This window comes from Egretta garzetta, unplaced genomic scaffold (genome assembly GCF_000687185.1).
Source record: "Egretta garzetta isolate BGI_Z169 unplaced genomic scaffold, ASM68718v1 scaffold323, whole genome shotgun sequence".
Lineage (NCBI taxonomy): Eukaryota > Metazoa > Chordata > Aves > Pelecaniformes > Ardeidae > Egretta > Egretta garzetta.
In genome coordinates this window covers 2,802,370-2,818,273 of record NW_009259435.1, presented here as the reverse complement: position 1 = coordinate 2,818,273, position 15,904 = coordinate 2,802,370, and the positions used below count along the sequence as shown (strand labels likewise).

At 43.4% G+C, this 15,904-nt stretch overlaps 1 protein-coding gene across 2 annotated transcripts in view; it reads right to left on the bottom strand.

Annotated features, from left to right (window-relative positions):
- Positions 1-9,337: 9,337 nt before the first annotated feature.
- RSF1 (remodeling and spacing factor 1) overlaps positions 9,338-15,904 on the bottom strand; it is a 37,813-nt gene continuing 31,246 nt past the window's right edge. For both annotated transcript variants that reach the window (XM_035892675.1, XM_035892674.1), the window contains exons 13-15: positions 15,279-15,502; positions 13,079-13,270; positions 9,338-11,251 (exon numbers count right to left, since the gene is read on the bottom strand). In XM_035892675.1, coding sequence (XP_035748568.1) covers positions 10,686-11,251; positions 13,079-13,270; positions 15,279-15,502 — 982 coding nt within the window. In that variant the 3' untranslated portion in view covers positions 9,338-10,685. The remainder of the gene's footprint in view (positions 11,252-13,078; positions 13,271-15,278; positions 15,503-15,904) is intronic.

Here is a 15,904-nt window from a genome sequence, read left to right as displayed (position 1 = left end):
GAGTCCGAACCGCTGGGGCCGTGCGGCACCAGAGGGCACCGCCGCAGGCTGTCGTTCGCCCTCAAGTGATTTCTCCCTCATCATCCCCCCCTCCTTTCTACAACTCCCTGAGAGGAGGCTGTAGCGCGGCGGGGGTCGGCCTCTTCTCCCTGGTAACAGATGATAGGACGAGGGGGAATGGTCTGAAGTTGTGCCAGGGCAGGTTTAGGTTGGACATTAGGAAAAATTTCTTCACAGAAAGGGTTGTCAGGCTCTGGAATGGGCTGCCCAGGGAAAGGGACGAGTCCCCATCCCTGGAGGGATTTAAAAGAAGGATAGATGAGGTGCTTAGGGACAGGGTTTAGTGGTGGGATGGCAGAGTTAGGTTAATGGTTGGACTCGATGATCTTAAAGGTCTTTTCCAACCAAAGCGATTCTATGATCGACCCACAGGGGAGGGGACAGCGTTTCACCCCCAAATGTCGTGTGTTCTGAGGGCGAGTTTCCCTCTCCAGAGCGATGCGATCTGTGTTGCATGAGCATCTGTCTCCAGCAGGTTTTGAGTGATATTTTTATTATCTGGAAAAGAAAAGCAAAGAGGAGCACTGAGGTCATCACTGACTGCTGCCCCGTGGGAGCTAGTGAGCAAGCTGCGTCCGTATTTTGGCCTGTAGGTCTCTGTTGGGCAGGTGACAAAGGGAAAAGCAAACGCAGCGGGTTTTCACATCATCACATGCTGGAAAGGGAATTTTAGGCCAGCACTCAGTGCCTGGTAGAGGCACATGAAGAAGAAAAAGAAAGTCCGAAGTACTGGAGTTGCTTAAAGGCTATCCAGTTGACTTCCCTCAGCAGTGATGAACTTGGGATCAGGAGCCCAATGCTCCTACGGTACGTACCTGGTGAGCTGCCATCGGGAAGCTGGGGGTGGTCTTGGGAGAGCGGATTACAACAACAGGACGGCTGCTGGTCCCGCTTCTTCCCCTGGTTTTACACCGTTTCTGCAGCAAGTTTCTCTTGTGACATGAGACACTGCAGTAAGAAACAGGGGATTACACCAGCACAACGTGGGTAACACGTTCCCTTTCATCAGTTTGAATTTACTTTTAAGGAGTCACTTACCTACCTGTGTGCAAACCCTGGTTCTCCCAAACACAAATGGATTATTAACAGAGTTAGGTCTTCATCCTTCCCTTCCCTTCTCCACGCTTCTCCTAATTACAGTTTTGGATAGCAAAGAGCCAAAGCAGCGCATTCTGGAAAAAGAAAATGTGAGGAAACCAGGGGGAACAAGAACATAATGTGGTTCTTTTAGGCTGAGCTTTCTAAAATGCTTTGGAAAGCTCCTCAGCCACGCCTACCCATTTTGGATTCTAATTATGCAAATAATTATTATTCATACAAATAACCACCTTGACCAAAGTCAAAGCAACTTACAATGAAGTGATGCTGGAATAGCTTGAAAAATAACCAAAACCTGACAGAGGCAATGGGAGATGAGGAAAAGGAAGTTTCTCAACCATCCTCAAGTTTGCCACGCCAAGACAAGTGCTCATTTGGAACCAAAACCCTATGATTCCTCCGTGAATACAGATGAGACTGCAGCAGCTGGTGGGGAGAGATGCAAATACGTGGAAACACCCGTTCACTGTGCTTAGCGGTTATAAATCGATATTCCCGCTCGTGTCCATCCCCTGTTATCTAACATGGCTGCCCGTATCAGCCATGAAGACCCCTCACCACCTCTGTAGTGAACTGGAAATCACAGGACAACTCCTTTAGATTGGTTTGAATTAAAATTTCTCAATGGTTGAAGTTGAATTCAACCATTGCAGTGGAGCAATGCAGAGTTCATTTCTCCTCCTGCACACAAACACGAGTCTTGGCTGGTGTCACGTTACCACTCATCCAAAAGAAGAGAGGGAAAAGGGTGGACTAAGCCCAGGCTGAGAAATCAGTTTTGAGGCCGAGGCTTTAGGGAGGAGGAGAAATCTGTTGACAAGATCCAGATGCTTCATAGCCCAGTACTGAGCCTAGAATCTAACAGAAGTTCAGAGTGGGTAGACAGACATTCCCTGTAAGTTCACGAACGAAACAGAATGGCTCTATTTGAAAGCTGTTTTCCTCAGCTGTAAGAGCTTTAAAAAGTGAGTTATGATCCACACCCACGACAACAACCAAGCATTGGATGTCCAGGAGTGATTTACTCAACCCGGGCTGTGTTTAGAGGCAACGGAGAGAAGCAGGTACCTTCCCAGAGTGATTAAGTCATCTTAGGACAGACGGTAGGACTGACTGCCTGTTTCTCTCCACTGACTACGGGGCACCGCCTGCTGTAAGGGGGCCAGTTCAGAGTTAAAACACCAAGAGTCCATCAAAAATGCAAATGTAAAATTTTGGCATTCACTTGCAGCAGGAGGATGGATTTCACAGCAGTTTCTCATCGCTACAGGAACACACAGTAGCTTGACTATAACCACAGACGCACTCAAAGGGGAAAAAAAAAAAAAGATTGACAGGCTTCAAGGACTCAATATGGAGAGAAATCACCCTTTCCTTCGATTCACTTCTCGCTCCCAGACTTTCTCCTGTTAAAGTCCTAAAACATCATCGATGCCCGTTGCCACAGCTACGTGCCCGAACAGCTTCATCTTCAGTGCTTCTCTGCAGGCTGCAGTCTAATGGTTTCACACGTCTCAGCCTCAATAAATGAACCTCGCTCCTCTCTCGTTAGCACCACGTGGAAACCTCACAGATATATGCTGGAACCACCCAGCTGGGTACGGTGCCAGCTGCAGGTACAACCCTTGCAAACAAATATTCCTAACGACCTGGCTGATTGTCTCCCTAGCTATGAGAATTCACCACTAATTCAGCAATTGTACAACTCCAACAGCAAACGAAGTGGGTGTTGTAGCATAAGGCGAGCACCCAACCCCATTCAAGCTACTGTTTTTTGTCAAGTGACCGCAACATCGCTATGAAATTAGATATAAAAATTGTGTAGAAGATGGAACACACGCAGAAAATCATTGCCACTGCAAAAATAAATCCGTCAGGTCTCCCCCACTGTCAGCCAGAGCTGGTGAAAGAAAGAAAAACTCTTGTCCGTTGAGCTGCTGTAGCAAAATCAACAGAAAACACCAGTTCTCCATTCCCATGGCAGACAGTGTCACCATCACGGACTGGAAAGACAACAGCAGCCGTTACTCTGCTTATTTTAAAAGTAAGAAAGAAATCCCTCCTGTATGTGCACATGTGACGGCCATTAAAAAGCACTTGATTCTTCAATACACATTATACTTTGTACATCAAGTTATTTCAATTTTTTTTTATTATGACAATTTACATGTCATATTTATATGAAAGAAATGACAGTAGATATTATAACAAAAACATTATGAAAGAAAAGTTACACAATTAGGCCTACAAGCTATAAAATGGCTTCAGGCCCAGCTTATACACAAAGAGTTCTGACCAGACTGTAGTGAGAGACAACGCTGAACAGTTCATTAACAAAAATATTGGCACCAGCCTTAACATTATTTTTTTTTTTACTTCATTTACAAGGAATACAGTATTTAAACAGTTGTGTACTGCAAATCTAGAAACATTAGCTGTTAATAAACTGCAGTTAACCCTTTGAGCACTGAGGCCACCATGACTTCCATTTAAAAAAGTTTTAATGCGTCGTGTTTTGCATGCACGTGATATTCCAGGGGGGGTCGGGGGGAAAACGGTGAAAGCACCACCCAGTTTATGTGCAACAAGAATGTAACACTTCCAGTTTTTTCAACTTATCTCCCCCCCAGCCCCCCCCCCCTCACACACACACGGTGTGTGTCCCCTCCGTCCTTTCCCTTCGATTTTGTAGCAAGTCATGATTGAAGAGAGATTGAAAAACCAAGGTTCAGGACTCAAGAAACGCAAGGGTTAAACTCTACATAAAGAGCTCAGCTTGTGGAACTTGACCGTGTTAACTCTTTAGAGAAAGAAAACAAAAATGAGGCCGACTGTGAATGAGACAGTTTTTAAGGAACTCAAGGCTTTTTTTTTTTGCCAACGTATAAACAGCACACGAGTAAGACAAAACTGTATTTCATGTAAGTGCATCTTAAATTTCAAGAGACCTATCTGGCAGGTTTGATCTGTTTCTCACAGAATATTGGAGGACAACCGTTCTGCTAGCAAGTAACCTGCTCCGTGTTACCTGGGACGACGAATATACCCGATGTTTGTCTAATACACAGGATCTGTGCCTACGCGAGGACAGTCGTGCATACCGAGAACGGCGACGTTACGCTTTCGAATCGGTCACAAACCATCTCCTGGCTGCCGCGGGAGGGCTGTGAATCACAGGTAGGAACTAGCGACCGCATTAACCACAAATCATTTTAATGCAAGTTAGGGGGAGGAGTACCATTTCAATGAACATAGCATAGGAAGAAGATACTGTACAAGAATTTAGAGTCCATATAACGAGTATGAAATGGAAAACCAAACAAGGCTTATAGCTTTATGATTTGATTTCCTTGTCTACCACTAACTCGAGTAGCAGATTAGTATCTATTAAGGACTTTTAACTGCTCTAGCTAACAAATGGTGCACTGGTAACTAGGCCTATCGTATGTTTTAGGAGAAGGACTTTATCCCTGTAGAATCATTTAAGTCAAGTTCTGACAGACTAATCTAATTTTAGTTGTGTGGGACACAGTAAGAACAAACAACAAAGCAAACTGTGCGGACTCCGACCGATGTCCCCAGAGGCAAATGTTGTCGTAATACTCTATGGACTGATCCTAATCTTATCCACATCCACGTCGCTCTGATGGAACGTTACCAGTTCCCTCAAGGAAGGAGACCTCAGGTAGATTTGCCTGTTACTTTGAAGGTCAGGATGAGAAAAGGAGGGTATCGGGATGACTCTCCTAAATGGAGACCTTCCATTGGAAATACAGTCTGTAAAGGGCAAGTCAGAAGTTTTTAGGCCTGTCCAAGACCCGTCTTGCAAATGGCATGGGTTTGCATACACATTTTTCCGTTCCACTTCCCTCCATCCATTCCCCATCTCCTGCTGTTATTTGAAAGAGCATTCAAACAGCAGGAGAAAGCGACTCTGTCTGCACCTGGGGAACCAGTGAGACTGACTATACACAAAGTGCTGCAAAGTGCACAAAGTAAACCAACTGAACGCATAGAGCGACTCTAACGTTCAGTTCTCGTTAGTAACCTTTGGGGTTATATGTAGCAATAGTAGATATATTCGCAGACACACCTGCCCTCATTAAGCACGTGTCCCCTCGAACTGCTATGCTGTCCCCTCTCCTGTTTCTCAGCTCAGGCATGGGGTGCCAGCATTTACAAAATGATAGTCAAAAACCCAAGTTGTAGGACTTCCTTTTAATTGCAGTTAAATCTGGAGCCTTTACACCACATATTCAATTATAAAAACTTATCTACTTAGAGTGTTCTATTCTTTCCCCCAGAAGCTGTACACAATCTTTTTTTTAAGTGTCATACTAAGCAATATACATCTTTTGCAATATACAAAATAAGTTAAATTACTCTGAAGCGCTGGGACAATCGATTCCCGAGCACATGTTTTTGCTGTTTGGAACTATCTCCATTAGTTACACCTAATCTAAAATAAGAGCTTGGTAAGCAATGCGCGTTTTCAGAAGTGACTAGTAATCGTCGATACCCCAACTGCTGGGTGTCCAGCTTCAGAAATAATTTTCAATTGACAAATATTTCTGAAGCCAGAGCTCTCCGCTAGGTCTCAGATTGGGTACTCAACTGGTAAAGCACCAAAAATTAGTCATACAGAATTTTTCTTACGTCAGTATATACTGGAAAAAAATAAGGATCGTTTCTGTTGGACTTCTTTATTTTCTGCCTTCCAACATTTTAAGTGAGATACAGTCCCTACCCCAGCTGTTAGGGAAGGGGAGGAAGAAAAGACTACTAGGAAACGTGGGCTTGATCCTGCAAATCCTTACCTCAAACAACATCCTAAAAGCTTCTGTAGAAGTTTTAAACACTTAAGGAATTGCAGAATTGTGCTCCTTCGCGTGAATTGCTGGAGTTTTCCCCCACCATATTCAACATAATTTTTTTCAGAAAGCAACTGTTTTGGTTGAAGATATTTGATCTTATATATATATATATATATTTAAATATTTAAGGATTTTATATACCCAGTGAATCAGAAGCATATGTCAAGTGTAAATACATATCTAGGGTGCGCACTGCACGTTACATCCATATTACAAGCCTGTGAATAGTAGTCACTGCACATATACCAACATTGATTTTCAAGGCCTATATGTTGCCATTTTGAACTAGAGGATACAAATCTCTTGGTCAGACCAGTTCCGGGGGCTAGCATTACTGCCATAATTTATTTAAATTACTGTGTACAAAGTGAATTAAAAAAAAGCAGGTGCCGTAAAAATTCCTCGTTTACTTTTCATAAAAGAAGTAGGTAAAAAATACGGAATTTGAAACAATTATTTGAACGTTCAGACCAGGCCTTCCTGTTGAAGAGCAATGAAAACCAAGTTACAAGCACCTGAACACAGAGGTATAAAATGGACACCCTGACAACGAACTATTAAAATTATTAAACAGTTGCAGCATCTGGATACCGATGTAGTTCAAATGATATGTGAAGACAAATCAGAACAAGTGTACCACTACTGCACAGTTTTTCTTCCGTGAACATACAGTTTTTTTCCCCTTGAGGTTCTTTGAGTACGGTACTCTCATCAAGCGTTCGGACACAGCAATTAGAAAACAGAACTGAAGAGAAAACGAGTCCGACTAAGTCGTTAGCTCCCACTATGCAAAGAGTAACCAAGACACTTCAATGCACGGGAAACTGGAAGGTGATGGACTTCAGGAATGAGCAGTTTAGGAAAAAAGCGTCTCTGTTTCTCTCAAATGCTGTTAGAACAGAGCAATCTTTTAATTAAAAAAAAAAACAAAACAGGAAGATGTAGTAATTTTATAATGTAATTGAACATGCACAAAGTCAAACTATCAAAGAGTTGATTGTTCAGCACTGATCTTCCCACAAGATTTCAACACTAAGGGTTTTTTTGGGGGAGTTTGGTGAGGTCATTTTCCATTTTTAAATCAAGAATATGCTCAGGTTCAGACGACTCACTAACTAGAAGCCAGCAACCGCGGTGAAACCGAGTTCTTAATTCCACCACCCTTCCGGTTAGGTTAACGCGCCCCGTTCATTAATTACAGAGCAGACCTACTGTGCGCTTCAGGTCGCTGACAGTCACACGAGCTGCATGCAAGAAAGCAAACAGCCATCGTTTATCTTGGTGACACAAGAAAAGTCCATTCCTCCCCTGGATTTATAGGTTCTTCCCCTCACCAACGCTACTTAAACTGCACATAGAAATCCATTTGCTTTCTTCCCAATCAGTTATGCTCTGAAACGCTTGCAGTTAAAAAAAAAAGAAAACTTTTAGCGACAACCTCGGTGGAATAAACAAGAGTTTGTTGAATAAATGCTTTGTATGTTCAGCTGACAGCTGCTTGTTCTTGTACTGTTAAATCCATTTTTGTTAAAAAGATCCCTGGCCAGTTTTCACTCTGTTTCTCATATGGTTTGAGCTTTCTGTTAGTCCAAGGCCACAGCTGAAGATCACTGTTCAAAGACATTTAACTTCTGATCTCACGATGGGGACAGAAGAGCGCAAGATTGTAAGGACCCCATGAGGACATTCCCACTCTGGAACCACATATACATACTAGAACAGCACGAGCCCTCTGCGGCAGTCAGCTGGCCTCACGTCAGAAAATGTCATCCTTCCAAACAGGAGACTGTACATTTTCCATCAAGCAGGAAGCCTTAGAAATGAGAGAAATAAGAGTTTAAAAATAATAAAGACTTTCTAGGGCATTTTTTGCAGTTTTTACTTGCACAACCTTCCCACTGGTCTAAGGGGGAACTCTGGATCCTGGGGGATGAAGCTGTCTCAGGTACCAAAGGTGATTTCTTAGAAGACGGAAAAGTTGTTTTGGAAAAGCAACCTATAGAAAGCAAAACTTGGTAACAACTTGTCATTCCGCATTTTCTTTCCCGCCGCTCCCGACGTAAGCTCCAATGCTCCAGTTCAGCTTCCTGGTCTTCCCTGCTTTTACATCGCTCAGGTTTTTTTCCCCGGTTCGTACACTGGGTGTTGTAACGCTTTTGTACGTTCCTACACTCACAATTACCTGCCCACTAAATATTTAGCGTTTGGGGTTGACTCGACAAAGCAAGAAATGTTCGCTACGGCACTGATCGGATACGAAAAGGCTCCATCAGGCAGCAAAAAAAAGATTATGGCACTGGCAGAACAAATGAGAAACTGTCGGTTGCACAGCATTGCTGCACGCCAATCGGACAGTTTGCACTGCAACTAGTAAAATGCTCGGCAATTACTAACGTTGAAAAATGGAAGTTGGATGTTCTTGCTTGTTTGAAAACACAAGTATATTAGAAATGTAGAAACACGGCATTTCTGCATCACCTAAGCAAAGAACCACACTGGAGGAGCTTAAAATGCTACGTGTGCTTCTAAGAGCTCATTCTAAACTGCCGTGGGCTTTTCGCTACCCTGTTTTAATATCTGCTGGTGAAAACTGTCAATAGCTAACATCAGTAAGGTGGAAAAATATTTAATCTTTAATGGAATTAAGCTCTCTCTTAAAAAGAGAGTGATTTCTCTTTTTTTTTTTTAAATCACGAGCTTGCTTAGCACAGCAGACGACGAGCGAGTTCCATCTCTCTGCGTCTGTCGATTCTAGTTTTACAGCAGGATACGTGCACTGCTAGAACCCAGATGAGTGAGAGTCATGGAGTGGTTCGGATCGAACTCATGGAGAAAGAGGTGAGGAAACAAAACCAAGACTTTCAAGACCAGAAGTTAGGTAATTTGGGGATCTAGGTTTTCTAGAGAGGTATTTAGTAAAGGCCTAATGCCGGTTTTACAACAAGAAAACAGAAGTGCTTGATGGCTGATTAGGAAATACAATATAATGGAAGGGAGTCAGGTGGGGCAGGAAAGGAGAACGCACTCCTCGGTGGCAGCAGCAGTTCTGGTGCATCCATTGCCAGCAATGGACGTAAACACCAGTCAAAAGTCCGAATCTCAGAGCAAAAGGATTAATAGATGCGACCTTTTTGGATTTCAATGTTTGGCAGATCTGTTTGAGCTGTCCGTGTGCTACAACACGTACAAATGCTACAGCCTGCGTCTTAATTCAGAGTAAAGAGAAAACTGAATGCTAACCAAAACAAATTTCAGCTCTGCTCTTTATGTGCCCCATGGTTTGGTTTTTTTTTGTTGTTGTTGTCTTTTTTTTTTTTGATTAAAAGCACATATCCCTTCATGCCCACTCAAAAAAATGATGGAGATGTCTTGGAGTCAAGCGTTTTCTCTCAGAAACACTGCCTTCTTGAAATCAGTTGGTCACATGACAATTATTAAAATGTATTTTAAGAAAATTCTAATGGCCAAAGGCCAACACTACATTCAAAACCTGCTAGTACATCCAGGCAGATAAGTAAAATCAAAACAAAAACACACACAACCCCCAAACAGAAAACCTCCAAAAGGAAAACTGTTCCATTTGTTTACTTCAATTTGAAGTAGATATTAAAGGACATGAATGGACCAGTCGCGGTTTATTTGAAAATCCCTCAATCCTCTGATGCACTCTCATTCTGCGGTCAACGCCGTTCGTACAAACACTTGTCATTCAGAATACTCCAACAGAAGGTGAAACTCGAGTGGCTGGGCAGGGTTCTGTTGTCTGTAAAAGTCTGCAGCACGTCAAGATGCCACCCAGCTTACAGACTTAACTTCCCACCGCTACGTCCTCCCACTAGACACCGTGCATCGGAGACCGTCTGATGAACTATGCACGAGAGAGCTTGATAAACTCATGGCTAGCGTGTTTCGACTGTCAAAAACTTCATTGCGGTACACTTTACTGTAGAAACACTTTAAAGGATGTTTATTAGGAAAGTCTGCAAGTCATAATGGATAGCAGAGTTCTTGTTTATGGTACCTTCTTGGCCTCTAATAATTCTGTTTGCCTCCAGTATTAAAATCAAACTGCTTCCATGAAGGTGATTACTAAAATGAGCTATGGTATGTTAACCTACAACTCACAAAATGCGACAGTACAGACATTAATTTTCTTTTTAACTGTCTGTTAAGTTGTAATCTAAGTTGTGAACATTTAAATATAATATATATCTCATATGAAAAAGCTAAAGCACAAGTGCTTCTGCACCCCCCACCCCCACCCCGTGAGCCAAACCCACCCCAGTTCCGGTTTGGGCCCTGACCGATTTGGAATGCTTTCTTAGGCCACCCATTTCCACAAATTTGTATGCACTCAGGAAATATAAAGTCAAAAATATACAAATCTCTTGTTGTTATAAGGTTTTTGTGAGTGAAATTACCCAGGACCATGGACTTGGAAGGAGAAGGGGGGGTAAGAGAGGGAATTTACAGCAATTCATCCTCAAAGTTCAAAACTGGTCACTTCACAGAAAGACTGCAGGACTGGTGAAATTCTTGCTTCTAAAAAGTGATACTGTAGTGGAGAATTTTCTAGGAAAAATAAAACAGCTTTTAATAACTGGCCCGCTGGTATGAGCTACCGTGGAATAAATTAGCACAAAAATGGAAGTCTTATAACTGTTCACTGTTACAGACGTAATCAACAAGGTCAGTCACTCTCAAAAGTTCATCTTCATCTTCCTCTGGCCCTACCGCTTCCTGCCCGCTCCCCGTCCCGTTGGGCGCCAGGCTGGCGCTGGCTGTGCTGTCCTTGGGGGCCTGGCTCTTCTCGCTCGGCTTGCCAATCAAGTTCTCAATGGTTTTACCTGGGCTCTGTCCGTTGGTGGAGGGCAAGTCCACCAGGCTGTAGTCCAAAGGGCTCTTTTTTTTTTCAAAGTCATCTTCGTCATCGCTTTCTATCCGGTAGCAGTGCTTCTTGGTGGTGTCTTGAGGAGCCTGTGGCGCTGGCAGCTTATTTGCAGGAGCAGGGTTTTCTGCGTCGTCGTTAGCGTTTTCGCAGTTATCTTCGTCGTCTGTTTCGATTCGATTCAGCCGTTTGCGGACAGGCCTCCCTTCATCTTCCTCATCCTCTCCTTCTTCCTCAGAGTAGTCGTCTGTGCTTCGCCGGCGTTTTCGAATCAATCGCTTCGACTCCTTTGTGGATTCGTCATCTTCAGAGTTCTTCGATGTGTAGCTCTCTGGAACAAGCAGCAGACTTAAAGCCATTAGCAAATCCGAGTGCAACCAGAACATTTACACTTTTTATGTTTCATCTTTCACACTCATTAAAAAACCATCTCTCTCTCTCTCTCACCACACATCTTTCCGTCTCCTTCCCCAGGTTCCCCAGCCACGTCAAAATGCTTGCATTCTTTTTGCTTTTTAAACAAACTGTTCAAGTAGCAAAGACAATTTGTTGATATTCCCTCTCCAACCTGAGTACCACCAGAGGCTTTGGAGGCAGGTGTATTCCCCCTAAAAGGGATAACCGCACGCCAGGGGTAACACAGAACTGTATCCCTAATCTCACAGCACCTCTTTTACACCCTTCCAGAAACTGAAAACCCAAATAACGGCTGCACTATCATAAAAAGATCTACACCCCCCCCACACACACACACTGTACTACACCCCTGCCACCCCCAAATTATACACAACTTCTTCCAAAGCGTATGAACGCTGCCTAAATGTCACTTGAGGTTTGCTGCTCTTTAATGGGAAGGCTTTTTTTTTTTTTTTTTTTTTCTGGCAAACTGGGATATTGCCCACCCATGGACAGCCTTTACGCTGACCCTTGATGGCTTCAGGTGAGAAAAGATGGAGGCTGCAAAATCAACCGGCAAACACCATTTGATGTCTCCTTGTGACTTCCATTAGAAATGCATGCGACTTGTCAGCTTAAAGGATATAATTTAACATGGGTTCGAGCAGCCGGAGACTCTGTCAGAGTTCCTGTATTTTCAACATCATGACATTTCCAGTAACGTTGTTACGTATTTTATAACACGCTGTGGGAACTGCGGGAGAGTACTGGAATGGTACTAAACGGTGCTGATTTTAATATGCAAAAAACCCAGTACCAAAAATACCTGAGGAAATGGGATTTCAGGCAGAAAAGACACTGTTTAAAGTCGCAAGTGCAGGCAGCAAAAAAAACCTCAGCCACCATATAGCAGATTCTTAGCGGAGAGCCTATACGTCGGACTTCTGAGGACAGACTACTGAAGTGTAAGATCGAGTTTCCGAGATCCTATACGGTTGCAGCACATACTTGTTTCCCTTCATCTAAGAAAGGATCCTTTAACACTCTGTAAACTAAGGCCAGCACTTCCAAAACTTACCTACAAAATCAGAGGCGCTCGGCCTGTCAAACGCGGCTGATTTTCTGAGGAAGCCTGGCATCCACTGCACCCCGTTACCGCTCAGCGTCTCTGAAAGCCAGACCTAAGGTCTCATAAACTGGGCGCCCAGAACGCAAAGCACCCGAAAGTCAGTGGTTGCTTTTGTAAAAGCTGATTTTACATCAAACGCACACCAGTCACTCACGGTGTGACTGTCGTTAGCGAGAGCGGGCTTCCTCCGTACTTATCCCAGCTCCTTCAAACCGGAGACTGAACGAGCCTTAACTGCCAGCCCAAATACAATCAGGGCACCAGAAATAATACCCTTCCTCGTACACAAGAGACTCTTTAAATTTAGACTCACGGGGTGAAACTTTGTGATGTATTAACAGAAAAGTGGTGAACAGTTACATTATTGCCCATTTTGGAATCCCAGCGCTCCGTGCCAGACACAGTAAATTCAGACCTGGAAGCCGGGGTTAGGGACAATGACGGCTTTGAGAAGTGACTGTAACGGTGCTTCACAAAGTACCAGTGGGCTGTTTCAGAAGGGAACAGTTTCTGAGAAACATCACGGAACTCTGGAAAGAAGATTCTCCGAAACCACTGAATTACATTCAGTTTTCTCTTCATGCTAACGCTGACGTATACCAGCTCCTGCAAAGAGTGGACTGTTTATTTTACCTTCGCTATCTGAAGTGGAGAGTCTGCGTTTATGAACTCTTCTTAACTCCTTCCCATATCGGACACTTTTCTGTGAGCCATCACTTTCTGAATCTTCCTTATAATTCACTTGTCTCTTCTGATTCCGTCTTGATCTTCTCCTCCTAGTTTCCAGGTAATCGTCATCACTGTAATCTGTGTAATCACCACTCTCTGTACAGAAGGAGAGAGTGACGTGCGTTACTCCATTAAAGCAAAACTGTACAATTTAGATAACCTTTAGACCAGTGCCAATAAAAACCATGCGTTCTTCCAGCACAGGAGAGTCTCAACCATCACGCCTCGTTACCCTGACCCGTTCCAGGCTCATGCATCAGTCCCCCCTTTCATTGCCAGCATAGAATTGTTTCATTTTAAAAATCTTCTCACAAACCTTTTCCTTGTCTCCCTCAGCCTCCTCCAGAACAGGTTTCCTTCCGGCGTTTTTGTTCCCTCACCCCTACTGGTGCCAAAGATGCCTCCTCTACAATTCCTGACCATTGAAACAACCTTACCAAATCAGAGTTGTTGATGCACGTTACCACTGACACTGCAAAGCCCCTTCCTGTTTTTAAAATGTAAATAAATTGTACTCTACTCAAACACTTTTAAGAATAGGTAAACGCAAAACCACTGACAAGATGAAATTCCAGGTAACACCTGAGTTACAGAATTCAAATTAACAACAACAAAAATCAGTTTCACGCCATCCTAAGTTTGCTGAAAGCAAAAACTGTATAGAAGAAACTTACCGTCATTCACACTTCTTTCTGCCCCGGTCTACTGCAGCTAGTGCCTTTAGGAATTAAATTTGTTTATATCAGCTGAAAATAGCCTTAAATCAACGTTAGCTGCTTTTTTCACTGAGCTGTGCCCAAACGATTGTCCCAAGGTATGTTTCTATACCTCTCACATACTACTCCTACATTAGTGATTGGCATGAGCCACAGGCCAAAGCGGCATCCTCTTTACTTCCTAAAATATTAGAGAAAGAATTGGAGCAAGTCAGCAAGAACAACCCCCTGCAGAAGGCGACCCATCTCTGGAGACAGCAAACAAAGCCACTCGCAGGGCACCTTGTTTCCTTAGCTCAAAACAGGGTTAAGGCAGGACCCTGAGGGACAATGGCAGGGCTAAAACAGAGGAACACAGAGTTAGGACTACACTCTTGGACAGACAAGAAATGAAACTGGAATCAGCTGATTTTATCACAGATATGTGTTCACCAGGGAACAGTTGCTCCTGCGCGTTACAGAACGGATGAGCAATCTCTTTAGACTTCTGCCACTATCTTCGCTGGTAAGAGCTTACAATTAGTGCAACGATGCACAAGGAGGCAGCAACTATTTTAAGTGCACATAGCTATCTTCATCTGTCCCTGCACAAACCCTCCTTTCAGAAACCAGTACTTCAAAGAAACTTACTCCAACACGTTCATCATCCACATTCTAGAGAGACAGATAAAGCACTGGAAAGGTAACACACGCTGCGGTGAGTTAACGCTCCGGTGTACTTAGAACTTTAAATAGAAGTAAGTAAAAATAAGTGGTCGTATATCTGGTACTTTCTAGGACTGGGTCTCAAGTGAAGGAGAAACAAGGAGGACAGTCTTCAGAGAAAGATGCGTAGGTACTATCCTCACACTTGAGACTGCGCAGACAGAAAACAAACCGGCTGAAGGACAAGTAGAATAGAAGTGAATTCTTAAGTTCTCCTGTGATGCAAGAGCCTTCAGCTACTAAGGATCAAAAGGGATAATTGTAGAAGAGACGGATTCAAGGCTTTATAGTTTGCTTTCGAGCCTATGTTTCTTTCAGAAGCTTTTTCAAAGCATTTGAAAGGTCTTCACATAGCTATAAAGAAGTGCATTATTTTTGCCTCCATTCTTTCCCTCCCTCGCAATCCTGTTCCAAACAGGAAGATCCAGAGTAGCTAAACCTGTCCCCCAAGGTGCCCTTTTGAATTCTAACATGAGCATTCATTTTAAAATGTATTTCCTTAAAATGCCAAGAACCTAGTACTCAATGCAGAATATTCACAGCAGAACAAGCAGCAAACTGCTTTACAGACAGGGAGCAAAGGTGACACCAGACAAGTTAGTGTCAGTCCTGACAGGAAAATGAGAGTTCTACTCTTCTCTCTCCCATACAGACTATTTAGTATATTTAAGACTCACACTCACCCGATTCTCTGCTTGAATTGTCTTCAGAATCTTCATCTTCGTCATCTTCAGAATATTTTTTCTTGACTGTTTTCCTTCGCAACCTCCTGCTTTGCCTCATGGGCCTGGAGAGGTGTCGCCTGGATATGCGGGCACAGAACTCTGAATCGCTGTCTTCGTTTGACGGTGGCTCGTCTTCACTTTCATCCAGATTTTCCTCTGATATAACAAACTCATCCTGAGATCTGTTTAAGAGAGAGATCACAGACAACAGAGACTGATACCGGAAACTTAAATATCGAAACAGTACTTCTATTTTACAAGTGATATAAGCAAAATAAGTGTTGTCTTACACAAAAACCCACACAAGTCTTCAAGTAATAAAAAGGAGCAAAGATCCAGAGAGAGCAAACTGCCATCAGTGACATTAGGTTTCAGTTGTATATGTGGGATATGGCTTTACAGTGCATTACATGGCATATAATATATCAGAATCATAGAATCTTTTAGGTTGGAAAAGCCCTTTAAGCTCCCCCAGCCCAACCATTTCCCTACCCCTGCCATCCCACCCCCAAACCCTGGCCCTCAGCACCGCCTCTGCCCGGCTGTTAAATCCCCCCCGGGCGGGGGGCCTGACCCTCTGCCCT